This window comes from Calonectris borealis, chromosome 12 (genome assembly GCF_964195595.1).
Source record: "Calonectris borealis chromosome 12, bCalBor7.hap1.2, whole genome shotgun sequence".
In the NCBI taxonomy this organism is placed as follows: Eukaryota; Metazoa; Chordata; class Aves; order Procellariiformes; family Procellariidae; genus Calonectris; species Calonectris borealis.
The window spans coordinates 19664929-19691822 of record NC_134323.1 but is presented as its reverse complement, the minus strand read 5'-3'; the positions used below and the strand labels follow the sequence as shown (position 1 = coordinate 19691822).

At 41.4% G+C, this 26894-nt stretch overlaps 2 protein-coding genes across 10 annotated transcripts in view; one reads left to right on the top strand and one right to left on the bottom strand.

The window, feature by feature from the left end:
• On the top strand, nt 1-16495 carry MEAK7 (MTOR associated protein MEAK7). 9 transcript variants are annotated; one of them, XM_075161507.1, is made up of 9 exons: nt 1-155; nt 535-626; nt 1803-1979; nt 4683-4913; nt 5674-5818; nt 6460-6900; nt 8190-8308; nt 9500-9679; nt 10740-12636. In XM_075161507.1, the coding sequence occupies exons 3-9, from the start codon at nt 1812-1814 to the stop codon at nt 10869-10871; spliced, it is 1416 nt and encodes a 471-aa protein (XP_075017608.1). In that variant the 5' UTR covers nt 1-155; nt 535-626; nt 1803-1811; the 3' UTR covers nt 10872-12636. The 9 variants fall into 9 exon arrangements, 8 of the variants coding, with proteins under 8 accessions (XP_075017608.1, XP_075017607.1, XP_075017606.1 ...); XM_075161506.1 differs by having other exon boundaries at nt 8-143; XM_075161505.1 differs by having other exon boundaries at nt 16-143; nt 535-1077.
• Nucleotides 14305-26894, bottom strand: part of ATP2C2 (ATPase secretory pathway Ca2+ transporting 2) — a 27517-nt gene continuing 14927 nt past the window's right edge. Inside the window, exons 13-27 of the mRNA XM_075161501.1 lie at nt 24926-25023; nt 24091-24192; nt 23232-23321; nt 21748-21849; nt 21009-21165; nt 19481-19651; nt 18765-18862; nt 18629-18679; nt 17976-18142; nt 17269-17337; nt 17070-17186; nt 16261-16408; nt 15573-15668; nt 15110-15251; nt 14305-14417 (exon numbers count right to left, since the gene is read on the bottom strand). Coding sequence (XP_075017602.1) covers nt 14305-14417; nt 15110-15251; nt 15573-15668; nt 16261-16408; nt 17070-17186; nt 17269-17337; nt 17976-18142; nt 18629-18679; nt 18765-18862; nt 19481-19651; nt 21009-21165; nt 21748-21849; nt 23232-23321; nt 24091-24192; nt 24926-25023 — 1721 coding nt within the window. The remainder of the gene's footprint in view (nt 14418-15109; nt 15252-15572; nt 15669-16260; nt 16409-17069; nt 17187-17268; nt 17338-17975; nt 18143-18628; nt 18680-18764; nt 18863-19480; nt 19652-21008; nt 21166-21747; nt 21850-23231; nt 23322-24090; nt 24193-24925; nt 25024-26894) is intronic.

The window sequence follows — 26894 nt, the reverse complement described above, 5'->3', positions numbered from 1 at the left end:
CGCCCCCGCCGCGCTCCGCCTCAGCCGGGCGGCCTGCAGGCGCCGGAGGGCGCCGGCCCCGTCTGCCGGGGCGTGTGTAAAAGTCCAGGGGCCGATCCAGGGGGGCGGAGAGGGGCCGGAGAGGGGCCGGGGGTGCCCTGGCGGTAAGCAGAGAGGTGGGCCCGCTGTGCCGCCCCGCCCCGGAGCAGGGGTCTCTCGCCTCACGCCCATCGCCGGGATGGCGCGGGGGGGAACGCCAGGGCTGCTGCCAACCGGGTGGGGAGGGATGGACTAAGCATACCGGGAAATAAACGGGAAAAACGGCAAACCGCGGAGCCTTTTGCCCGGCCCTGCGCCGATCCCGCCTTCGCGCCGGTGCGGGGAGAGCGGTGTGTCAGCGCCGGGCCGCGGCCCCGCTGCCGGGCTGCTGCCGAGCACGGCCCTGTCACGGCGGGAACCTCCCCGGCTTGTGCTTCCCCGGGCTGAGGGAAAGGGGTCAAGGACCCCCCTTCTGCAGCGGTTCACTGCTTAAATTAACAAATGTTTGTCTTCCAGGTTGCAGTCGGTTCCATCAACCCTTTGGTGTTTACGATCGACATCTTCCTCACAGGCAAACAAGGCTTTTGGGCCTGTGCTGTTCAGTGAAGGTAAAGAAGCCCAACCCAGCCTCTTATGTACCGTCGTTTATCAAAGTCAGCATCAGTTAACGACAGAAAGATTGGATTAGGCTAAACAAAGAGTCCTTCTGAGGCCGCTGAAGGGCTGTGCGACAGGCTTGTCTGCAAAAAGAGATTTCCGTGGCACTGGGAATCCCGAACCAAAACTGAGGTGCCAGAAAGGACGTGGAATTTGTGGAAAGAAAACCACGAAAGGATGTTTTATTCTGCTTCTCATCATTTTTATATTGTCACCCCAGGAGCGTGTCTACCCCAGATAGATGGGAAGGCCCTTTGCAGTGGTGACTGTCATTGTGGTCATGGTGGAATTTGGGATTTCAGGCCCTACTGTGGCACTGTTAGATCCATGCCATGCTGCTCCAGGGAGAAGGGCAGAGCATGTGGCCCAGACAACACTAAAAAATTGATCTCCGTAATGCAGGTGAATCCTGAGACAGTGAGAGAAATCATAGTTGTACCATTAGACAAACCAACCTCAAACCAGCCCCCTCACCACCACTTAATTCTGTGGCTACCAGCTCTCAACAATTTCTTGACTTCATATGAAGCTGTGTGTTTTTGATGGGTCTTGAGTCATCTTCCTAAATGTTTTTGTTACTGTGTTTCTTGTATTGCGTCCTTAGAAAAAACGTTCTCATGTCATCTTCAGAGACTTTATGGTGATGGTGTTTTAGTGCCACATATTATTGGCAGACTTAGCTTCAGTCCATTAATGCATCAGAAAGATGTAGCATAATCTGTCATGAATAATCCATAATCAGGCTATTCCCTTCATGTTACTGATGTATTCCAGCTGACAAGACTCGTGGTCACTTTGTACAAGCTAATTTAATCATTAAATCATATTGGTTTTTCCATTTGATAGGACTTGAATGAAGTTTGGATTGGTAGACAGGGTGGTTTTAGCAAAGAGCTGGCAGATTGTCATTTATAGAAGTACGGTTAGTGTTCACAGATGTTCTTCAATTAAGTCTCAGTGAATACAGAGACTAAACTGTAGTTTTAATAGTTTCCTAGAAGGCTAGTAATTTGCTCTTCTTGTAAAACTTGCACTGGTGTGTTAGTCTGTTTGATATGTCTTTCATGGCCATTGTGATACCTTTCTGTGTTTGCTGGTTTTTTTATATTCCTTTTCCTTTGCTTCAGGTTGAAAATATGGGAAATGCAGAAAGCAATGCCTATCAGAATCACCTTTCCAGATTTCTTCCCGAGGAGCAGTCTGACATTGATGGAGTATTTGATACCTTATCAGGATCGAGAGGCTCAGCTGGAGCAAAAAGTGGCAAAGCTACAAAGAAAACTGTGACTCTGGCAGCACTACAGGCAAGAAATCTATTATTCCTGATAAATCTGGGATGTAGTGCATTGAACATAATTCTAGAAAGAAACTAAAGACGTGGCAATAGTTACTTTTTAAGGATTGCTCATCTCAGTTTAATACTTAAATATCCATCCTGCCCCAAAACATCAACTTTTTCTTACAGTTTAACATGAGTAGTGACTTTCAGGTTTGTATTTATCTCTTAAATTGCTCTGTTGGGTCAATTTGCAGCTTTCCTGATTCTGAAGTAAGTTGGGATGTATGAAAATATTTTTACAGAAACCTGAAAAATGGGAAAAATATTCTTCCCCCTAGAGTCTATAGTATGTGATTATTTACAGATTTTCTTGAGAAGCTGCCACAAAGTCAGTTTCTATTTGGTTAATATCTTTCTCCCTGAGTTGCATCACTGTCTCTAATCTTTTCACTTGCATTAAAAGGAGAGAATTCAATTTTGCTTGATTAAGCTGTTTTAGCTAATTAACGTACATCATGCTTTCTGATTAACTTTGCATTCATTTTCCAATCAAGAAAGAAGAGGAAAATGATTCGTTGCAATACTTGATAACTTCAGTTAGGCAGGAACCAAGTGGCCAAATGAAGGTAGTATTAAAAGTGCATTTTTATATATGTTACACAGTTGATGGAATCAAATTAAAGCTCGATGAAAGCAGCAGGTTATTTTAAGGTATTTAGCAATGCATCTGCATACAGACCAGCTTTAGCCTTCCTCCAGCCTGGCTGGAACTATCACCAGTTTGGAAACAGTGTTTCTGCTGCCCAGCTTTTGAGCCCTAGTATGTCAAAGAACCTGGTCCTTGGTGTCTGTTATTTGGTTGGGACCTGGAAGAAGTTCTCTTTCTAGCTTTGCCCCTAGATCAATGTGACATTTGATGAACATTTGTCTTTTCCCTTCCTGCCTTTTTGTTTGCCAACTTAAATTAAAATCTTTTGAAAGACTGCCTGTAGGTGCCTAATTTCTTAGTGCAGGAACTATTGCAATGGCATGCCTGCCTCGTAGGTGTCTATGCTCATGCCTGAGCTAGATTAGTATGTGACAGATTTGATCTAGAAACAGTCTGGTAACATTGACGGGGCCCCAAGCATGTGTATTCTGCTTGGGCTCAATGCTTTACTAGAAGGAAACTACACGACTTTTGGACCAGAGCAGGCTGCACTGCATAGCTTGGAAAGCAGGTAGAGCAGGTATCTCTAGATACTTTGTTGAAGCCATTTAAGACAAGGATTCTAAACTGTCAGAGGTGTGAGTTTGCTAGATGTTTATTAAAAATTACCTTTTTACAGTCCTGCTTTTTTGCATCCCAGGTCTACTCATTGGAATAGCTATAAGCACAACAAAACAGTGCAACAAAGTTAGTGGTGGATGGGAAAGGGTAGGGTGTAGGTGGGTAATATTGCAATGTAAAGTAAAAAGCCCTTGAGTATAGTGTTTTTAATTATGTTCCCTGCTGCTTGTCTCGCTTCAGGCTCATGTAGTACTTTTAGAAAGCCTCTTAAAGACAGCTGTACCCCCTGTGACCCTCCCTTTCTCAATATGAAGCACTCTAATGTGCAAGGCTGTGGCCGCTAATTCTGCTTCTATGGAAATCAATGGGAATTCTACCATTGACGTCAACAAAAGCAGGGTAGAGCTTGGCATATTGGATCTCGCCCTATGTGCACAGCAACAGCCATTAACATCAAATAAGAATGGCCCTGGTGGCTTTAATAGGAGTGGTATTGAGCCAGCAATAGATTGGTAATAGCAGCTCCACTGAATAGAGCTGGAGTGCTTTTACTCAGGTGGAGCTCCATTGATTTCAGCATAGTCCCCACTGGGCTACACCCCTGTATATAAAAGTCAAGTCAGAGGTTCAGCACGTTATGCACAAAGCTTTGAGCGGTGAAGACACTGTGTAATCATGTCCTAGTGTATGGATGTATTTTAGATGATTTATTTTTAAACGGTGTAATTATCTTTAACACTGTGAAAGTTTCTTGAATCCAGAGTCAGATCTTTCGCACAGTGTTGTGGTGTATGATGATGTATATGACTCAGATTTCAATTCAAAGGGCCATTCATGCAATTTAGATGAATAAGTTTTGATTTCGACTGTCTTAACATCAGGGATGCCTTATAAAATCAGGTGATGTCAGTTGTGTTCCATGCTCAAATTAGATGTTGCTATGCAGAGGGAAACTTCTTGGAATTGTTTCTACATGTGCATATAGGGTTAAACACATTGCCTGCATTGTCTTGAGGCCAAAACTGAGATATGGAAAAACTTTACTCTCTCTTTGTTTTTAAATATCTGTGAGGTCCACTATCAAAAGCAGGGTTAAAACACAATTTTAAATGTTGGATTGGCAGAGATGTAAACAGTTACAACAGAGTTATCATATAGAAATCCTTTGCTAATATCCTGTTAACACTTTACAGTGGGTTTTTTTTTTTAACTCCATGGCATTTGTAGAAAAACAGTATCAACTTAAATCACTAAATTGAATTGGAAAGGAGATGCTATAAAAATAGAGATTTTTTTTCTCTTGGAAAGCCAGTCCTTTGACAAAAGTTTGCTGCTGATAGTAGATACTTGGTATTGCAATCCTTCATTCATAGCGATATATCTCAGCACAGATTAGCTGGAATATATTAGTTATTCTTCATTTTTAAAACATGTTGTTTGCTCTTTTTCTCATTGTAGGCATATATGCGGGAGCCATTACCAGAGCAAATGACTGTTCGGTTATGCAACGGAATGAAAAGTATTGACCTGACTGGGAAATCATCTGGGCTGAGTGAACAGATTGCGAAGGAGCAGTTTGTAATTTTTATGTCAAACCTCTTAAAAGGGAATGCAGATGAGAAGATTACCATAATAATGAGAATGATCTCCAAGACAGAAGGGCCTGTGAAGGGCAAACAAATCCAAGAGGTAAACAGGCAGTTAAGTATGTGTTGGGGGGACAGTAAGAGAACAGAGTTGGGAAGGTAATTTGCAAGTAATCTTTAGAGCACAAGATTCAGAACAGGGATTCCTGACTTTTGTATTTTTTTAATCTCTTTACCACTGACTTGTTGATCTGGGACAACAGGGTTATGGCAAACCAGGTTATATAGGATGAGCATTTCAGCTGTGGGCTTTTCCATGCTGACTTGCCTACTTTGAGAACCAGGATCTGGATTTTGGGGAGCGCGCTGACTGATTTGTCTGATGGTTCACATGCTCACTCTGAAGGGTGCAGAGACTGGCTGTATTTAAAAGCCAGCAAGGGTTGTGGTGTGACTGGTGCTTCTGGGAACTGAGCTTAATGCTTTCTAGAGCTTTAGTTGCAGGATAGATGTGTGAATTAAATGCGTAGGTTGCAAGGTGAAAGAGTGGGATCTCACAAAACAGTAATTCACTAGCAGCTCCTCCCACTGTAAAATTTGGACTCCCCTCCCTCTTTCATGCCGTATTTTATGGAGATGCTTTGTGAAGTAGCATTTACAAAATGTCTTGAAAAAGGATACTTTTCAAGACTTATGACACTGAAATAGCATTTCTGTTATTTCTGACTTGTCATGCGAAGACGTGTTTCTGCCATTGGGATTACAGCATCAGTACTACTTGACTTTATTTTCAGAAAGTCTTCTGAAGCTCTTAGCAATTTTATTTAAGAAATGCCAAAATGGTGATACTTTAACCTTTTAAGTTCACAGAGGATCTGATCATGTCTGTAGTCCATGTACTGAGCTACAGGAAGGAACTGAAAGGTTGGAATTTGGAGAATACTAGGGATTCTGCAAGTGGAGTAAAGGCTCTGGCTTCTCAGCTGCTGTCAGAATTGAAGCTTGCAGGTAAGTAGCACTGATGTAGTGTATCCCAGAATAGCACAGAGCTCACGTAATCACTGATCTCACAAGAATTCTTCCCTTTGAATTTAAATGGTGAGACCAGTCTTTCAAACCTAGTGCTTTGCAAATGAATTGGGAATTTTATTTATTTTACCTTACCATCTTTCTCTCCTAAATTCAGGAGAGCTTTGGTTTGAAGTCCCAGTTTACATGGATGTGCAAAACTATTTGTCATGGAACATGTCTGTTTTACAAATACCTGACTTGCAGGTGACAGGCATTTAGATGCATGTGCGTGTATTTATGACTGTACGTCCTTTTGCAAGGCATAGGTTTACCTTTGCACTGTTGTAATAATAGATTTTGCTGTCTTGCAAAGAACATCTCATATGTTGTAAGCAGGAGTCCATGTTTCTTAGTCATGACGGCCCAACCAATGGATGTCGCCGGCAGATGTTTCTCAGTTCTGTGGATGCATCTCCTTAATGTAGTTGACACTTTACTGTCTCTGGCTCCTTTCATGGTTACATGTCCATTAAAATAATGGAATATTGTGTTTACACTTAAAAATCAACTGATTATTTTCCGGAGGGAAGGTACAGACTGGGAGGCTTACTACTGTTCCTGTGTGTCTTATTATTTAGATGGGACAAAACCTGTGGGTCCTCAGCTGATGGAGACAAATTTTGATCAAAGTGTCATTGAGGATTGGGTGTACCGAGTTCCACAGATCTCAGTTTTCCTCAGCGTTGTTATCAGGCAAGGTCTCCATGTTCTGCATTCTCTCCCAGACCAAACCAAAGACATAGTCAACCTGGTTCCAGGCTGCAAAGGCATCAAAGGAAGAGGACTTGTCAGTCTCTTTGACATCCCATCCATCATATACATCAACTCCCATCTGCCTGCAGAGCTACAGCACAAGTGGCAGCTTTTATTTTCTTCTAGGCTTCATGGAGAAAGCTTTTCACAGTTATGTGGGCATATAGTGAACAAAGGTCCTTGCATAGTGATCTTAAAGGACTTAGATGGTTATATCTTTGGTGGGTTTGCATCTCACTCCTGGGAGGTGAAGCCACAGTTTCAAGGTAAAACTCACTTTTCTTTTTCTAGTATCTCATGGCTCTGGTAAACATTGCCTATTCTGTACAGGTACAAGAATCCTATCCACTGAATGGATACTGTCATTTTACTTTCATGACACGCAGTATTTCATATACTTCCAAGTGTATTTTCCTGTGGCAAAAATAACACTCGTTTTTGAAAAATATAAAATATATGCTAAGTTATTCCTGCTTTGTACCCAGTCAGGCATATTACTGATTAATGTTTATAGTCTGTTATTTGATAAGACTTCTAAAATTGCAGAACTTACTGATCATGGAACAAGTTCGCTTTTCAGTGAAATCTATCAACCCCTGTAGCTGCATAGGTTGAAAATGAAATGAAAATGAAGGAAATACAGCATAAATGATGAATTAGAGTTTAAATAACATGCCCAGCAGATGGCAATCTTCCATCTCAGAACAGCTGAGTCAAACGCCAGGTTAAGCCTCCTGTTGCCATTTGCGTGCTACTGTCTGTCTTTGTTTCCCTTTTAAAATCCAGCAGCAAAAGGGTCCTTTGGACAAGCTAAACTTTTTGTTCCCTTGAAACCTCTGGGGAGAAGAGAGGGGTTTTTTGTAACTCTTTGGAAAGAACTTTTGTGATGGCTTTCTGAAAAAAAAAATTATGGACTCTGGATAATATATCCTGCTGGGAATCCTCACTTTTGCTACATTAAAAACTCAATTCCTATACTTAATTAGTATTTGATAATTACCACTTCAGACAGTTAATATAATGTTATGTTACACTGATTACACAACCCTTTCCTTGTATTTTTTCCTGATAGAATCACACATGTAGGGTACTAGACAATCACACCACAGGTCCCTCTGAATACCAAACTGGGCATAATGAAAATTGTACTCTAAATCATTGACCCTAAACTGATCTGTATATCTGTATAGTCAGAACCAAGGGTGTCTGTACTCATATCAGTTTGTACAAGTCTAGTGGTTGGCCTGTTTTGGATGATACAATGCAAGCCCATGATAGGTGTACCCTTACATAGTAATGTAACATACTAGTCATGCCTCTGACTCTGCCCTTGGTCACAGCCGTATAATCACATTGATTTCTGTGACCCTGCACAGAGTTAACTGAGAATAAACAATAGGCCTAGATCTTGATGAGAGATAGGTATTGGCTTTCTGAGATGGCAGCTGCTGTCTTTGATTTATTCAGCTGCACTTCAATATTTTTTTTCTACCCTATTTGTAGTCAAGTTATTGCTTGGCCAGTTGTCTGACCTCAGATGCTTTTCTGTTTACAGGTGACAACAGATGCTTTCTATTTTCTGTTTTCCCCTCTCTTGCTGTATACACGTACACAGGATATAATGACCACTACATGTATTTGAACCATGGCCAACAAACAATGCCAAATGGACTTGTAAGTATTAAGAATTGACAATTTGGAAATTGGGTTCATGGCTGATGTTCAGAATTGTTTCGTGCTTTTTGCTTCTGTTACTGTGAGCAGATTTATTTCACTTGTTATTCTCTGAGGAGTTTTCATCCCTTCTCTGTGCTATTTGTGCCACACTTTTAGTAGGATTATTTTCTTTTTTTGCATTAAAGCATCAGTGTAAAGTGTAAATCATGGATAACGATGGAGAACTGCTTACAGTACTGATAGAGCCTATACTTTTCTTTACAGTTGATATGTATATTGAAGTACTGCATCAGCTAAGATGGAATTTATTTGTGTTGACCCAAGTAGGTGGACTTTATGTAGGTTAGATTTATGGAGGTTCTGGGAAGAAATCCTTTTGCCAAGTTTGGTTATCACAGAAGCCCTCGTAGCAGTCCTCCCTGTTGTCTGGAAGAATTGACTGCATGTGTCCACATCATTGAAGCAGCACAAGCTAGCTGATCTGTGTAATTGAGGATCCTTCCGCTGGCTGTTCTCACTGCCACACTAACTGCTTTTTAAATTAGGGAAGGCTGGGAAAGCCCAACAGAATTAGAGTGCAAGAGTTGCATATAGGCTGCCGCTGTTGTGTAATTACAGCGGCAGAAGCTCCTTTTACTCAAGTCCACGAATGAGCTCCCCAGATGCAGAGGAGTTTCGACAGAGCTACAACACATTGCCTATTTTGAAAAGTACCTTACAGTTTTGTGGCATTATGTGTCCATAACTTTGGGAATTGCAGCAGTCTGGAGTAAATTTGCTCCAAAGAAAGCAAACAACATCAAATTACATTATTTGTTTCTGTAGATACTTTTCTAAATGGAAAAGAGGCAGCAAAACCGACCACTTTCACCCTGTTTAAACTGTTGATCAATAAACAAAAGCCAATCAGCTAAGTTTCTGGCACAAGATGCAACTGAAGTGCTTGCAGATACTGGTATTCTGTAAAGCGTAGAGAGAGGACAGTATCACTCAGATAAGTTCTTGTTTGTCTTCAGGAATACTGGATTTTGGTACAGAAGCCCGTGTTCACTCAGAATACCCTTTTTGACCTACCCTTAGAAGTGTGGCACAAATACTGAAACCAGCAATTTATGCTTTAGGTTTCGTAACTTGCCCAGTCTGTTTTACATGTGCAGCAAGTGTTCAGTGTGCTGCTTTGGTTCACAGGGTATGGGTGGACAACATGGTTACTTCGGACTCTGGATAGACAGTGACTATGGGAAGGGACATAGTAAAGCCAAACCTCGATGTACCACCTACAACAGTCCCCAGCTGTCAGCTAAAGAGGATTTTACACTGGACGCCATGGAAGTTTGGGCAGTGGGAGACCTCCCTGAAAGTGCAGGGGTAGGTGAACAAAATTGAAACCTGTGAAATTGTGTCCTGATTGGAACAGGAGGTGCAAATGCAAAACTTGCAGTTGCGGTTTTCTGATTAAACACTGTCTCTCCATTGTAATGAAATGAATAATGTTTTCTTTAACTGGCCCTGTGATGCCATATATTTTGTAGCAAATAAATGGCAAAACAGTAGTGGAATTATTGAGGGTACCAAAAAGAAATAACATCAGGAGCAATGAAATGATATAGTCAGAAGAGCCGAACTTGATTCTGAATTTCAAAAGGCCTTTCTGATATTGAGGAATGGTCTCCAGAAAGAACCTCCTTGGAGGGGTTTATTAAAACCCAGTATTTGTAAAACAGAAAGCAAGCACTGGAAGCTCACAAGTAAAGCCTAATCTATAGTTCAGGAAGAGAACCCAAAAGATTTCTTCATGAGTAACTTTAAATTTACTATAGTTTTACAGTAAATTTATGTCAATAGATTTATGCTAGTGTTTCTGCACCTGGTTTATTTCTGGGAATGAGTAGGAGACCTCTTTCCAGTTTCTATCCCTGTAATTTATTCTCTTATTAAGCTGTCTGGTCTGCATATTTTGGTGTTGGCTTTTTTTTTTTTTTAAATTTTTATTTCTTTTCATACTAAATTAATGTGCTCTGTCTGTTCAGAGGACATATAGCTCTAAATAGAAACAGAACAAATTGTTTACAAAAAATGTTGAATTGTACTTGAATCTGTTCTTTATAAAAAGTTCACGTCTGCACTTCAAACTGAGGTCAGGTTAACCAGGATGTTTTGGCTGGCTTGTAACCTGAATGAACTTGAAATAGTTCACTATCATCTTAGGAAAAATTTATGACTATTTTGTCTAACTGCAGCAATAAAAATCATTTGATGTTTCCCAGTGAATCTTAAATGTCTTACTTGGAAATTGTATATGCTTCATTGTGACAAGCTTGCAAACCGGATTACTTGTGGAATTTTGAGTATGTCCCTCTCTTGTAGCCTGATATTGATTCGTTCATAATGACATTTTAAATTGACTATATTTTATTTTGTTTTGAAGACAAAAGGTAAGAAGAGTATCCTGGATATAGATCCTGAGGCTCAGGCCTTATTAGAAATGGCTGGAAAAAGTCGTCAGAGCGAAGGTCTACGAGAACCCATTGAAGAGGATGACGATGATGATGATAACTGAAAGAATCACAGTAACATGAAGAACCTTCTTTTTTTTTGCTCCTGAGTGTTAATGTTCCTTGGACAGGATATTTTTTCCTCTTTTTTTTTTTCCTTACATTTACCTAATTATCTGGGATGAAGCTTAAGCCTTGTATTTATATGATATTTAGGTCCAATACACTATCCTGCCTGAAGGGTTTTGTTTGGGGAGGACAGAAAAATTAGCTACGTACTTAATCTTTAGACATCTCTAAGTTCTAGCTGAATATGAATTTGCTAGCATTCCTGATAGATCCTGTCTGCATACAGAATTAAAAACAAAAGACCAAGTTACTGACAGTACGGCTTACTGACCTGGAGAATTGGTATGTATTTATATAAAGACTGTACAAGACACTGATTAAGGCTCTTATACCTCGACTGCACATATTTATTTGCATGCAATGAAATTAGTCAGCAAATTTTAATGATGTCGAACATTGATAAACATAGAATAGTCCATGTGATTCCATATGAAGGATGCTATTGATTTGCATTGCTCCAGTTAAAGCATAAGTTTCATGTTTTCTAAGTCAGATTTTCAGCAAGTGACTCTATAAGGGCTATAAGATGTACAGAATGCTAAGTATACAGTATCCAGTTTTATAATACTACACTACACCTTAGTGCATTTTACTTAAGAGGTTTCCGCAGGAATTTGCCTATTGCTTTTTAACAGAACAGAGCCATTGGGAGTCATTCAGCCATATTTATCCTAAGAATGGGCCATACCTCCAGCAGAAATTCTCTAGGGAAGGTACCTTCTTTAGTAGCCTCACTTGAGACGAGTAAAAGATCAGGCTGTGAACAGGATTAAGTAAGAAGCATCCACAGTTAATTGGGAATAGTGTCTGCAGATACCTTGTGAAAAAAAGAAATCAGGGTTATGTCTGTAACATGTTTACAGAAGACTGCTGTATACACTATTTCTACACAATTAATCATTACTGTATTATGGAAAAATGTGAAATCTAACTAGTGGGTTGGGGGTTTTGCTCTGTTTTGTTGGCTGTTCACCAGTCAGCTCCAGTTTTGTCAGGTCTCTTATACTCAGGGCTTTTTCTACTTGAATCCGTTCACATCTATCAGTAATTATTAGTTTCACCTTGCTAATTCTATGTGGAATTAACTTGTCAAAAATAACCCTAATTTCTGTCAGAGACTGTCATTTCTAACTCAGCAAATTGTGTTTGGTTATTAGTATGTATGATTGTCAGTCTTCCTCCTCCTAAGGAGGACTGTATCAAGTCCCCTTTGTCCCAGCATGAGTTAGTCTTTCACGCAGCTTAGAGCAAAAAATGTGCTGTAACAGTCTATAAAATTACTGCGATTCCTGATCATGTGGCCTTCCTTCAAATTCTTTCCCTTAGCATTTTCTTGTATGTCGTCCTTTTTTTTTTTTATAAACACGATGTTTTTCGTAGGGAGACAGATTTGAGTATCCTGAATAATCTGCGCTTGTGCCTTAATGTAGATCCCATTTTTAAAAATGTTATTAAACAATATGAATTTAGCCTTGAAAGGAGAGCATGAAGAAATCACTCCAGCCAGACATCCTAGAACTTGACTGTGCATTTTGTATGCTACCTGAACTAATGATTGGGGCATATATGCTATTTGGTCCAGTATAGAGTATGCTGTGAAAGGCCTGAGGTAATGCCCTTTTATCTTGTATTTGCTTAAATAAACCAGACAAGTTTGTAACACATAGAAAAAATGTAAGCATTAAAACAATTACACTGATATTTTTGTATCATTTTCTTCTCTATATATTTTTAATAAGAATTTTAAATTATACAAAGTAGGGAGTGCTATATAGACAGTAAGTAAGTACATGATGCTCTCTGTAAGTGTGGTGATGCTGGCTTTTGTTTTAATGTTCTCCCACCATAAGTCTCAGAGGTATCCTTCACTTAAGCACTGACTAAGCGTACTAAATACTTGAAGTGGATGACATAAAGGAATGAGACATAGTTGAATTTCTGTAGTTACACATAAAATAAACAACTAGACTTTCTTTTCCTTTCATTACAAGGCAGAGACTTTTCTTTGAGGACTGAAACCATTTGCAAGGATTTTTAAAAAAATAGTGAGCAGACACCTTTTCAGACTATATCTGGGGAGGGTGAATTGCACAAAGCTACTGTTCACCAAAAATATCTCAGTGGCCAAGTTTTCTTTGAATTTAAAGTATCAGTATAGCTGGTTCTTTCTAGGCTATGAATCCAAAATGTAATCCTGTTTAAACATTGTCTTGTGAAGATCAGCATAGCATTTTGACCTCTGAAATTGTGTCTTATGACAAGTTTGTATTTGAGACTCTTCATCTTCACTTTGAAGTGAAGGTGTTAAGCTGGGGCAAGAAGAAAACTATGGCACTTTTACCAAATGTATCAGCGAAGCATTATTTACTAGGAAACTACTGATCCAACCAGCAGATGGGATTATTCAAAATTTTTCTTTAAATGTAAAAGATTGGCTTGGAAGAGACTCAACTTTTTTTTTGCTGAACCTAATGATTAAGCAATCTGTGCTTCGTGTTCATGCATCTAAAAATGTCCTGGAAGCTTTTGTCACCAGTGGGCTTAGCTATGATCTAATCTAATGTCTCAATCGCTTTTGTGCAACTCTTGATCCAACTGCAAAGCTTAACATCCCTGCTATGTATGTGAGTCATCTTTAGTCTCGTGCACTTGTGCAAGTGAGTCCCTTCCCCATTAAATCCATCCACTACTGTGCATCAGATCAGATCCGCCTTCTGCTTTGCTCCTGTTAGTCATGTAGGTACAAAAAAATCACTGCAGTCTTCGGCAAAAGCTGACAGCTGAGGGTTGGCACTTCAGCTCTCTACTCTTTGTTTGACTTCTCCCCACAGTTCCCTTTACAGTTTTTTTGAATCAAGGCTAGATATCTGGGAATCTAGAAACACTATAGATGACTATAGGAAAAGAAGTGTTAGTGAAGGCAGCTCTTTTCCATTCTTCTAATTTAATATAAAAGGACGGGTCTAAATCAAGAGTCTTGTTACTTATCTGTAACATTTTAAAGTGTAGATTTTATTAATAAAAATCATTTTGATTTAAATAAATAAAATTTCAGTTTATGCACAATAGATTTTTCTGTACAGGTGTGAAACTGCATTATTTTTTCTGGGACTGTCACAGCATTCTTGACCTATAGATCAATGTTATAAAAATATACCTGATCTTGGTTTAAAACAGGAGCCGCTCCGGAAGTTTCTATAGACAGCTCAGGTAGAGCGTGTGGAAGGAACAGACTCTGGAGTAGGAAGGACTGTCAGTACAGATTCACTTGACTATCTTCAGAAAGGATGTGCAGCATCAGAAAATGGTGCATTTGGTGCATCCAGCATCACAGCTCCGTTCCAAGTATATTTTTAGAGGAAGTTTGCATCAGTTATGGCATCCCTTTGTGTGCTTCGGCTGGCAGCAGCGTTTTTCACAGAGTTTGACAAACTCGGACACAATGAAAACTGAGGAAGCCAGTCCGGTGAGAAACAGCAGGTCTGCCGAGAGGAAACAGAGCGGAGATGAACGCAGTGAACAGCTGGATTTTGGGCAGGAATCCCCAGTTAAGGGCCTCCCTGCAGTGGATATTTGTGCTGGTGTAACTCCAGAGATGTATGGCCTAGCTATGCTTTTGCCAGCTGTAGAATTAGAGAAATTACTGTGGTAGACAAGGAAGACCCATAGTTGGTATAGTCCAATTGATGGGTGGAAACCTCTACATTAACCATCTCATTTGGGATGGTTGAACCCTGCTTCTAACAACACGCCTCATGTAGATGCAATACGATGTGGTGTGGTAGAGTTTGCCTAGACTAATTCAAACGGTACAATACACATTGCATTTCAGCTGGGAAACACTCACCCTGCTTTTTCAAAGCGGAGTGACGGCATAATGATCCTAGATAGATTTATGTAGAGAAATGTCATCATACAGAGCTCGTGGAAAATCTTGGCATGTCTCCATTTATGTGCAGTAAATAAAAATTCAAAACCTAGACTGGGATAATATCATTAAATATTACTACTACTATTTGTGTATAGCTATGTGTATGTATATAGGTATAGGAGCTGTTGATTGATTTCCCCTACCAGCAATCTGTTGGGAGCTATCATGTAAAAATCTGGCAATCGCATCTGCTTTTTAAAGTAGCTTTAAAGAAAAAAACACGTTATTTATTTTGCAACTTACCTAGCACTCCTAAATTCTCTGTCTGGAAGATCTTTTGTAACGGAGGGACGTATATAACAGCCAGCTGTCCCAAAAATGACCCAAGCACAGAATACAAGAACATGCGGTTTCGAAAAAAGCCTATTTCAAATATCAACTTTGTCTAGAGAAGGGGGGGGGAAAAAAAAAAAAAGATAAATGTAACATTTCCTAATCTCCTGTTGGTACTCGAATGTCACACTGTTTCTTTGCATGTAAACTCCATTATTTTTTGAAGTTACATGAATGCTAACTTAGGCAGAGCTACATAGTTGAAAGTGTAGTTGCAGTTGAACTATGGTGGATAACTTTATTTATAAAGACGATAAAAAACATGTTGCTTTAAATGACATTTTAAAAAATCCTTCCTAGGCAAAATACGAGTTTTCTGATGTTTACGTTAGTGTTTTGAGACAAGAAATTATTGCTGACAGCGCAACCTCACCTGAGAGCGGCATGTCAGGGCATTGAAGAGGTCAAACAACACAAAGCAGGTAAAAGTCATTGTTGTGGTTCGAGGAGTTATGCCACTTTTTGGATTCTGAAAGCACATGTAAAAATTCAGGGGTTAGTTAGGCCTTACAAAAATATGTCAATTCAACAGATTAAATATTCCCTTTAATGACCCCAGTCAATTCAAAGGGTAGTAAAACAAAGGAATAAATCTAGTTCTAACTATTATAGATAACATTAATTTCTGTCTGCCAATTGTTGAGTTTATGATCTTATCAACCATGTTTTAAATCCTTAAACTGGTGCAGAATTTGAGTAAAGAATATTCTAAATTACTTAAACTGCTATAGTAACATTCACTATTTACTAACAGCAATTCATAATACTTAGGCACTTGGCATTTTCTACTTACATGGAAATCTAGAGGTGAAAAGTACCCTAAAGCATTGAAATCACATCAAGTAATAGTTTTCCCATTCTAGATAGGAAGCTCCAAATTAGGGGCAGCGCAGGAAGGCAGAAGCAGAGCTAGGAGCTGACCCCGGTTTCTTAGCCCGCTGCCCGTACCGATCCTTCCCCACTAGACGTATTTCAGAAAGTCCTTCGCGTGTACTTCAGAAATTGCCTTCGCTTTGTTCTCCACCCTGATGAAAACAGATACGATTGCAGATTTTCCTCACCTCCTTCCAGAAGACAAAGAGAGTTCCACTGATGATAATTATAGCTGACATGAAGATTTTCAGGATCAATGATTTGCTGAGTATAGTATCCGTGATACATCGGGGCGGTTGTTTGATGGTGTCCCTATCCACAGGTTCAACTCCCAAGCTGCCTCAAAGAGAAGCAAAGGGACGTGTTTCGTTAATGCGGATCGTCCCGAAACGGTACTGTTGATAAAACAGGATGGATCTGGAGGATGAAATTCTTTGAAGTATGGCATGAGAGATATCAGGGATACATAAGGCCCCAGGTTTGTCTGACACCCCTGCGCCAAAGGTCTTTTTTGCATAATGAGCTGCTAAAACGATATATTAGGCTACCACAGTGCATCGTATCAGTATCCCATCCCAGAGGGAGAGCTAGCTGTGAGATTGTGGACAACATCTCTTCCACGTTGTGGAAGTAGTAATTGTAGTTAGCAGTAGGTGTAATTAGCAGGTGGATGAGGTTCCTAAGTCTTGCGATTTTGGGGCATATACCCACATACGTACCCAGTATTCCCTTGCCAGTCGGCTCTGCAGGGCTACTAGCAGGTGCTGCACTCAGGACAACAGACCATCCATAGTAAAAGTGTAGAATAGTTAAGTGATTCCACCACAAAACAGGAATACGCAAAACCTCAAGTAAACCTGAAGTAAACGCTTTTGGAGGGACCAGAAGGGAACAAAAGTACAACTTGTCTTATCTAACCACCAAATGGCTTGTGTTCCTAAGCCAAATTCAGACATGTTAAAACCAAGAATATTTTGCTTATTTGACTCTTCCATACCTCTGGGCTGGCGGCCCATCCATGATGATGTTGATCCATAAGATCTGCATGGCATTGAGTGGATTTGGTAGGTTGAGCACTGTTGACAGAGTAATTAGGCTCAAAGCTGAAATGCTCCTGCAAAGCACAGAACAACATTATTCTGCATGGCCTCACCTAAAAGGTGCCTTCACTGGAATCGAAGCAAACAGGAACTTACGTGCTCAACTGGAACCGGACAAAATTTTTTATGTTGTAAAATATTCCTTTTCCCTCTTCTATTGCATTCCTGGAAGGGAGAGGAGAGTTTATTAAATAACTAGTACTCACGCTATTTTACACTGAGCTCCCCATGACACTCAAAATACAAGTTGTCTTCTCTAGCACTTATTTCAGATGAAATTCAGACCCCAGCTTGGGAGAAGGACATCAATGCAGCGTCTCAGCTAAAATGACTTTATCAGGACCAGCAGATCTGAAAACCCCGGTTCATACGGCCAGGTCTTGGTTCATAAAGCAGGCACGTGACCTATTTATATCCTCGCTCTACTCTGGCTGCTCTCTCTGTTGTTACAAACCAACAGAGCATTGCAAATTACGTCTTTCCTCTGAGCTTCCCGGATGAGGCAGAGAGCACAAGTTACGATCTACCCAGACTTCTAGGCGCTTTTAAATCCCCGGTTAGCTAGAGCAATGAGAAGCCAGGGCTTTCAGATGAAAGGTAGCTTTGTCACCACCACTTGAAATAAAAAAGTCGTTGCCATGTACGCAACTGAAAATGAGCCAGCCCCACACTAGGTATCTCCACTTACAGCCTGTTGACTCACATGTCCTGCGCCTTGTGTCATTGCCAGGGCTAGTCACAGAACAGACTTGTTGCAATGGATAGCCAGAAAGTATCTGAAGTAAGAAAGTCACTAAACCTACATTACTGTCGAGAACTCATCGTCCACGAGAATCATGTTGGCAGCCTCTTTGCTGACGTCTGTACCAGCTTGTCCCATTGCAATCCCGATATCGGCAGATTTAAGGGCTACAGCATCGTTAACACCATCTCCTGTCATTGACACGACGGCACCAGTCCTCTGCAAAGCCTGTGAGAGTGGAGAGATGAGAGACTCTGAAGCCAGGAGAAGATAAGTAAGTCCTGCTGGCAACCACAGGGCTTGCACGTAATATTGAAAGCGCAGCAGTGCTATGTGACTTAGGGTAAAGCAGACTCGGCATCCCTCTGAGGACAAAACACAGACCAAGAGTTAAGAGACTGGATTTTGAGGCATATAGAGTATCTCACAACTTCAGCAGGAGCTAGAAGAGGGGAGTAAAGTCCTCAGAAATCATTCTGCTGATATTATGCTTGCTAATATCTCACTAGTGTCTTTCAAATGACCCAGGCCAGATCTGCAAGAGAAATGCTAATGCCTTCACTGTAAATAGTGCCAATGCTCTAGCTTAGGTTTTATGGTCCTTTAGCTTGAGCTGATCCTGTCTTGGAAGACCAGGTGGTCTAGCGAACTGAGGGGCACCCCCTACACCTTGTTTTTGTAAGGCGTACAATGAATTTGAAAGGCTCTTGGTACCTTTATGATTTTTAGTTTGTGCTTTGGACTTGTTCTGAAGAAAATAGAAACCTGAAAAACAAAAAATACAATCTTGTGTTAGATGGATGCTATTGGAAATAGAACCAGGCCTTATTTTTGTAATCAAAACCATTACATTTTTGACAGTGGAGGATAGCTCTGCCTCTGCCAATTGGTCCAGCTCTTCCCCAGACATGGCTTTCAGCTTCCCATTGCAGAGACCAATATTCTGTCCTGCAAAGAAAAGCCCAAAATGAGATCTGCCCATCAGCTCTGGAAAAAGCCAACTATTTCCTGACTCAAAGAATAGAGGCAGCAATTAAAGAAATTACCGGGAAATACTTCTGAACATGGGGTACCTGACAGGGCACGCAGCTCTCTGGCTCTGAGCTGGGCCGGTCACCCTGTCCTTGCTCAGCTGGAGCTACGGAAGCGATACAATACCCAGAACGGGAGCTGACACTAAATCTGCTCTCCTCTGCTGCTTGCTCCGTGTATTTCTAATGGCGAAATGCAAAAATGGGAAGCGCAGAGGTACTCGCTCCAAACGTTAGTGGAGCCGATAATCCCAGCAACGCCATCTGTCTCACTGAAGGGTCTTACACCGAGATTTTGCCATTTCTGGTGCTAAAATAGTGGAATTAAGTTACTGGAATTTGGCCGATAGTCCATAGCTGCTCTATTACTGCATTTAATACGATTTGTTTCAATGGAAAAGCAAGAACTCAGGGGCATTTAAAACCTCTAGTGCACACACAAAAAGAATGATAAAGTTGATTATTAAGCGACGTAATGTTTGACTGATCTGACAGACATAATATAGACCCACAGGAAAGAAGCTAAGTTTGCTACCTATAGCCACAGCAGTTTCCAGGGCATCTCCAGTTATCATCTTTACTGATACACCAGACTCAAAAAGGACCTGAACAGCTTCTCTCACTCCAGCCCTCGGGGGATCAATTATTCCAACCAGTCCTAAAAACGTGAGTTTGCCAAGTTCTGGACCTGAAGCCAAAGCAAGAACTAGAAACAGAGGGGAAAAAAAGAAGACAAGGCTAAATTATTAGTAATGTGTTTCCATACATTAAAATGAACATTTAGAGGAGATCTTAACTTACTAGTTTTCCAGTAGAAAAAGTCATTAGTCATTATATTCAGATCTTGTATAGGCGTAAAAATTTGGTCCACTCAAATAATACCAGTTTATCTGAATCAGGGCATTTCTGTTTCACATGTTTCTCTCAGGATTTATTTCTGTCTAATTTAAATCTGTCTACCAAGCCTTGCCTAAACGCAGGTGGATTAAATCGGGACAGTGCGACGTTAGACCAGACACTGTTAAACTACTGTGTTAAACAACAGTGCTCCTGTGACAACTTAAACTTTTTTTTTTTTTTAATCTAAAAATGTTAAATGTAAATTCAGTTAAACCAGTGAAACTTCCATCATGTGAACATCAAGGCTCTGAACATTTTGTTTCTGTTCTTGGTGCCTAACCGTATCATTCAATCGTTCTCGGACCACTCGGGGGTTCCCGTCAGTGTTGCTTTGATGATTGAACCCCAAGCTGGCAGCAGCTGCCTGAGCTAATCGCTTTTCTTCAGAACAGTAATTTGCCATTCACAACGGCAGATGATTCAGATATTGTAAAGCCAGCTCCGTACAGGAGTTACTAACCGCAAGACACAGGGCTGGAGGATACGTACATTAACTATACCATCTTCCAGACCCGGCTGCCAAGACTAGTTCTCATCTACTCACATCCTGGGAACACGCACAGGAGACGGCGTCTTTGTTATTGTGTGAAAGCCCAAGATGTTTCTGAGAGGAGGTTTCTAGCGATGAAGGAAATGACACGTGCATAAAAACAACTGTGGGCTGTGCACTGACATGCAGTCAGGATCAAAAGGAGATCATTAGATTTGCTCCTAATAAAGAATTGAACGAAACTTCAAATAAAAATCTCGGTGCCCCAATCCATGTTTTGAACCCCTTTCAAAGTTGCTTTTCGTTGCTCTTGAAACAGCTTCTCTGAAAGCAAAACTTGGCAGAGCAGCGCTTAGATCGGATTCAGCGCAAAGCTTTTCAATGCAACATTCAGGCCGTATCCCAGGCAATCACAACACTCCATGGAGGAAAAACATTCACCGTTTCCCGTGCTTATTTTCAGCTCTTTTCAATCTCACTCATTTAAACCCAGCAAAAAAAAGATCAGGGGAAGGCAAGACGGGCCGCTTGGCAAACTCTCACAAGTATTACGAAGAGATCATGCAAGTGATGCTGAGGATGGAGCCTCTGCCTGTCCTGACCAAAACAGAGCAGGAAAGTATTAGGGCATGATAACTTGTAAGCTTAAGTGGCGTAGACAGTAATGACTGACCCCGTAGACCTGAGGAGCCCATTCGTTTTTCTTCCTGCTGGTAGGCGGCTTTCTGCTGGGGTGTAAGTGACAACGAGATGCCACCGCTGTTATACAGAGTGCAATATCGAATAACTTCTTCAAATGCTCCTTTCATAAAGTAAATGTCTTCCTGAGCCTTTAAAGTAAGGAGATAATATACTTTATCAAAAAAAAAAAAGAGCACATTTTAAAAATACCGATAATGCGTACGGCTTTACATCCTAGGTAAAAAAGAACTTTTGTTTGCTCTTTTACCTGTTTTGTAAAATGCACCGGTGCATGCATTATTTATAGGATGTGATATTTTTGCTCTAGCCATTTTTCATGTTCAGCCATCACAGACAGAATGGTAATGAAAAGGTTGGTGAGTTTTTAAACCGGAGTACAATATCAGCCAGAATGAGCTCCTTAACCCGGTAAGGGAAAAGTGACCAACATTTTCTTCCAAACATCGTATCTTTCTTCCCGTCAGTTGCCTCTGAAAAGCTTTTGTTTTCCTGCTCAAACCAGTCTATGAAAAGTGTTATTTTCTCCCATTCAAACACAGCTTTACAAACTAAAAGTACACCCTGGTTGGGAATTTTGAGGTTGGTTCAGTTTTTCTCCTGATATAGTTAACTTCTGAAAACATTATTTGCTAAAAAGATACCATTTCATGCCCATTGTTGAAGTTCACAATTAGAAACACAAAACCAGCCAACACCACTGTTTGCTTTACCTGATTTTTCAGCGTGCATTTCACAGCCATCCACTTTTGTTCAGAGCTAAATGGAATTTCCTTCTTTCTTACATAAATATCTTTTATGTCAGCTAATTCCATCTAAAGTAAGGGCAAACAAAAAAAGCGTGATGTAATGCTGAACAATGCCAAAGCTTGTATACATTTTCCATATTACAGGCATTGACTGTTGACCCTGTACTTCCAGAGCTCAAGAGAAAGCATGGGGAGAGTAAACCACATTTTTCAAACCCGTCTTTTACTTTTGGTGCCTGATATGGGATAAATTAAACTGGAGTCTGAAGCTTGATCCCAGTTGACTTTTGCAAGAGCTAGGGAGCTGCACTGCTGTCTCAGTGGGGCTTTGGGTCAAAGGAGGCTCCATCCTTCCCCTAAATCTGTTGCTAAGGGATGGGCAGAGCAGGTTTCTTCCAGCCCAAGCTCAGCCTCCCCCACTTCGGTGATTGCCCAGCCACCGTACTTGGAAGAAAAAGGGAAATTGCAAATAACGGAATGGTCAGTCATGGATGCGGTTTCAAATTATTTCCTGATGGGTTCAACTCAAAAAGCAATTCACCACAAGACGACCCTTCAGCTGCGAAGTACGACAGTCCAAATCAGCACACGCCTGCTTTAGCAGCACGCGTGGTGCTCTAGGCGCAGTGGCAGCGATCAAAAGCAGCTTCCAGTCTCTCTCTCCCCTGGCTCCCACCAAACTAACCACTTAAAAAAAAAATAGAAGCGACAACCCCCCTCGTATTCTGCTATTGCTTGGCCACTGAATGGCGGAGCAGAAGGAAGATTTTAATTTAGCATTGCTTTACCGAAAAACTTGTGGTTTCCCTGTTAGAGTTACAAGCTCTAAAAACAGGAGGTAAGGACAGATGTTTGCAGGTGCATCATTTCATCAGGCACCTTCTGTGCTCTGCAGCCCACCTGAGGGCTGTGGATCACAGGCTGCGTAACGCTGAGGTGTTTTACAGCCCTCTGCCTATGAGCATGAATGCAATGTTCATCAAAAATTCTTGTTTTACACGGTTGTGACTAGAAAAAAGTAAAAACCTAGCAGATGACCCAAATTGATGATGACCCTCTGCCATGCTTTCTCATATGGCCTGTTCTTGCTCATTTTTCACTCTCTCTTCTTCCTCCTGAACTCTTAATTAGCATGTGCAGAAAACATAAAAAAAAGCAGTCTGGTCTGAGCCCGAAAGAAATCCATTAAGCAGCATAATTGCACAGATTAACCAAGCAAAACAATTATTGCTGTCAGCACAGAAGCTCAGGGAAGGTGTTTGTCTGTGACAAGAGGTTTACATGGGAGAGGTGTACATCTACGACCTTGGGGAGAAGGGACAAAAGAAAGACTAAAACCAGCCTGGGGACTTTAAAGAAGTCTGATCACTGCTCTCAGACCTAACAATTCCAGCTTTTTTTTTTTTTTTCCCCCATTTCTGGAAAATTTTGAATCTTAACAATCTTACCTTCATTGCAAGGGCAATGAGAGCTCCTTCTGTGGGCTGTCCCATCACGCTATTTTTCCTGATAATAGCATTATTGACTACACAGCCAGCCTAGAGAAAGGGACATATTTACATAGTTTATTTTTTCATAACTAAATTCATAGCTTTTTCATCTCTTCAGATGAAATAATGAGAGATTGGAGAATGAAAGCAGCCACATCCCAAAGGATGGGCTATTCCCCATAGCAGCATCTCTTGAGATCGGTTCTTGTGCTTTCTAAGCCCGCTTAATCTATAGGATACACCAATATTTTGGTAAAATGTTACATTTTGGATAAATTAACATCAAGCAAAACATGATATATATCTAACCAGCTTGATAAATCATGAAAATGAAAACTTAGTCTCTCCTACTATTGCTTCTAACATGCAGTATGAACAGAATAAGACCTAAACTCCATTTGAGATTCCAGCTCAGATCATTTCACTACCCAAACACTCTGCTTTAGCAAGATTTTATTTAATGCTAACACGAAACCCAGAGACCATCACAGTACATTTATATATTGACTATGTAGCTAGCTAAAGTCTAGAATCTGTCCGTATTAAAAACATGGTAAAATTAATCATTCTCTCCACTGTCAGAATTATACAAAATGTCGTGATTCTGGTCACTTTTTACATGTCTTATGATTGTTACCTTTCACCCATAAGCTTCAGGTATTATATCACAATTACTCAGAGCCTTTCCATGAGAATGCTCTGGCAGGATAGTGCGTTTGAGAGTTACAAAAGTGGCTTTTTTTCACGCTCATAATCCAAAGTGATCTGTACATCTGTGAATGTAAATAAGACAAGCTGGTTCATAATTTATACTTACCTCCACTAGTTTCCCAACTGAGATGTTGGAAAATTCTTTAAGAATCTCCTTTGATGGCAGAAGATAAACATTTCCTTCTCCGTTGTAGCCCACCCCACTGACCTGAGGAAGGGAGAGACGGAAAGAGCAGATCCCAGTGCCAGGCAGGACTACGTACATCTGTATACGTTGGGGTGCACTTGAGCAAATTGCTGATTTTGCAGGCATGTCGGGATAATTCTTTCTAGCTCAAAGCAACACTTATAGGAAAGGCTGCAGATAATGAAAGTATAATACTACAATAGCTGTGTAGGAATAAAAAGAATCAGCTTGTCTTACACAGAATTTGTTTGCCATGAGTTCAGAGTCTCTTGCAGCTCAGTCGAGAGATCCAGCCCTTTGGTAGCAGTGGGTTCACTGGTTTTACCCTACTGATGACTGGTCTGTCTCTCCACTGCCTTACATCTTGCATGCCTGCATTTTTCACCCACTTTGCACACAGGTAAAAGAACCAAGCGGAAGGATCAGGTCGCTTGTATAATAAATATTCCTACAGAAGATGGGCCCACAAGGGTCAGCGGCAGGTTTCAGTATTTACAATAATTGCAGAGAACAGCAGACGATGACAATGAAAGTCTTTGTTTATGGCATCTGAGCAGCTTTTGTACACTCAGCCCCGCCTCTGCCTGTCTCCAGCACCGCAAAAAGTCCCCTCTCTTCATGGAACCGGTGATGTGCAAGATACCGCTTGTTTGGGGACTGACCCAGCATCCCTGATTGGGGCCTAATTGAACTAAAAGCAAATGGGCCCTGCTGAGCTTGAACAGGGAAGTCGGTATTACCGCCTCGGCCGTACCTCTGCCTGGAACCCGTCCGAGGTCACGAGCCGAGTCACCGTCATCTCGTTGGCGGTCAGAGTGCCTGTCTTATCCGAGCAGATGACATTGCAGCAACCTGGTGCAGGAAAGTTTTTAATCAGAACTAATAAATAATGCAACTGGAGAATGAGATTTAAGGCCCCCAGAAGAGGGAGAACAACTTTCCCTAATGTTACTCAAACTGCACCAGTGAGAAAAGGGAGAAAATACCAAGAAATGGGTGAGTTTCCTAACAGGGCGTTGTAAGGAAAGGATCTGAGTGCACGTCAGGGTATCGTGCACATAATTTGGATGTGAGATGTGGCAGGAGACGTCGGAAGAGGACCACATCATCTTGAGGATCACGCGGTGGGCGGTCAGAGAAGGCACTGATCTCCGGGAGCTGCCCGAGGTTTCTGAGCTGCCACATCACCCAGCGGAACAGCTGTTATATTCGGAAAAGATGGATCAAATTCCCACTCTGCCACGTGCTTCCTCAGATGGGCCATTTAACCCTCGCTTCTCTAAATCAGGAATAACAGCCCTTCCCTGCCTCTCCAAGGGGTTGCGAGGGTAGATGTGTTAAAGACTACTACAAAAAATACTTAAAAATCCACAGCTAAGAGCAGGAGCTGCCCCACTCGTGCTCTGCTCTGTGCAATCCTGCTTCAGTGAAGCCCTTTTACACCACAATACAGCAAAGGAGTGAATTAGCAGAGTCACCGCGTTCAAGTTAGTTTCCACTCCCAAGGAGGGGAAAAATGACTTTAATGCAAAAAAGAATCAGGCTCCAGCTCCCTTCTGAGTCTGAATACCTTCCCTGGCTCTGGAGATGCCCACACTGCTTAGGCACAGACCCCACGAGCATGGTGACCACTGGGTAAAAGCCTGGAGAGAATAAAGCAGATTGGCCTGCAATTAAATTAATTGCGGTTTTGAAGGATTAGCACAGAGCAAAGCTATCGCCTCCAATATTTTATTTTTAGTTACTGACAATTAAAGAATCAGATAAAGAAGAAGGATTATTTTTCTCCTTTTCAGCAGTTTAACAGACATGGCACAATTAACGTGTGGGAGAGTGCAGGTTTTGCCGTGCTTGGACTGTCTTGCAGAGCAGCCGGGCACCTGGCAGTTACACCGATTTGGGCGCAGCCCTACCAGAACGAAATTCTTCATGAGATAAGGCCGTTTCAGATGTCCTGGGTCAGGGCAGAGACAATAAAATAAGGGTGATAAGATTCTTTAACTGCAGAACAAACAAGGGCAGTTCAAACAATAGCAGCATTTTCAAGGAAGACCGATTTTAGCTGAAGGATCCGGCTGTGCAGCAGATACTTGTGACTGCACGGGCCAGGCTTGGCATTTAATGTACTTTTTAATGAGTGGTACGAAATACACAACATGTCTTCTCCTTCATATAACTGCCATACTGACCAAGGTCAGAGCAGCAAAGCCTGGAATACAGTGACCTGGGAATAAGGGCCAGTTTGAAGATAAGGGGAGGTGGAAGAATAATTCCACCACAGTTCATTCTGCCCTGCAGTTGTGAGGTGGGCTGGACGCCTTCTCAAGGTCCTCTCTGTCCCTGTTTTCCATGACTCTCTGGATATCAGGGAGGTGGCCACACAGGCTGCGGAAGGACAAATGGTTTTGTTTATACCACCAGGCTCGACTTGAGGGGCTGCAAGATTTTTTAGCCAGATACAGAAGCAGCGGACAGGGTGGACCTGCAGGGTGATCCCACGGAATGGGGAGGAAGGAGACACCAAGCCTTTGAACCTGAGCAAGGCATGCATGTCTGCAGAGGGGCTCTGCGCCCCGTGGGCCAGTGCCATGGGGTGGGTTGCACCATTCCTAGCACACTAAAATAAGGGAAAAGGGTGAGAAACACAGGGCGGAAAATGTATTTAAATCTGAGCGGGTTGCTCTGGCCCAGTAAACATATTCCAAATTTAATTTTTTTAAGCA

Coding starts and splice junctions, on each gene's coding strand:
- MEAK7 (XM_075161505.1), top strand. CDS start 853: ATGTTTTATTCTGCTTCTCATCATTTTTATATTGTCACCCCAGGAGCG. Junction 1,980..4,682: donor TGACTCTGGCAGCACTACAG/GCAAGAAATCTA, acceptor TTCTCATTGTAG/GCATATATGCGGGAGCCATT. Junction 5,819..6,459: donor GTCAGAATTGAAGCTTGCAG/GTAAGTAGCACT, acceptor CTTATTATTTAG/ATGGGACAAAACCTGTGGGT.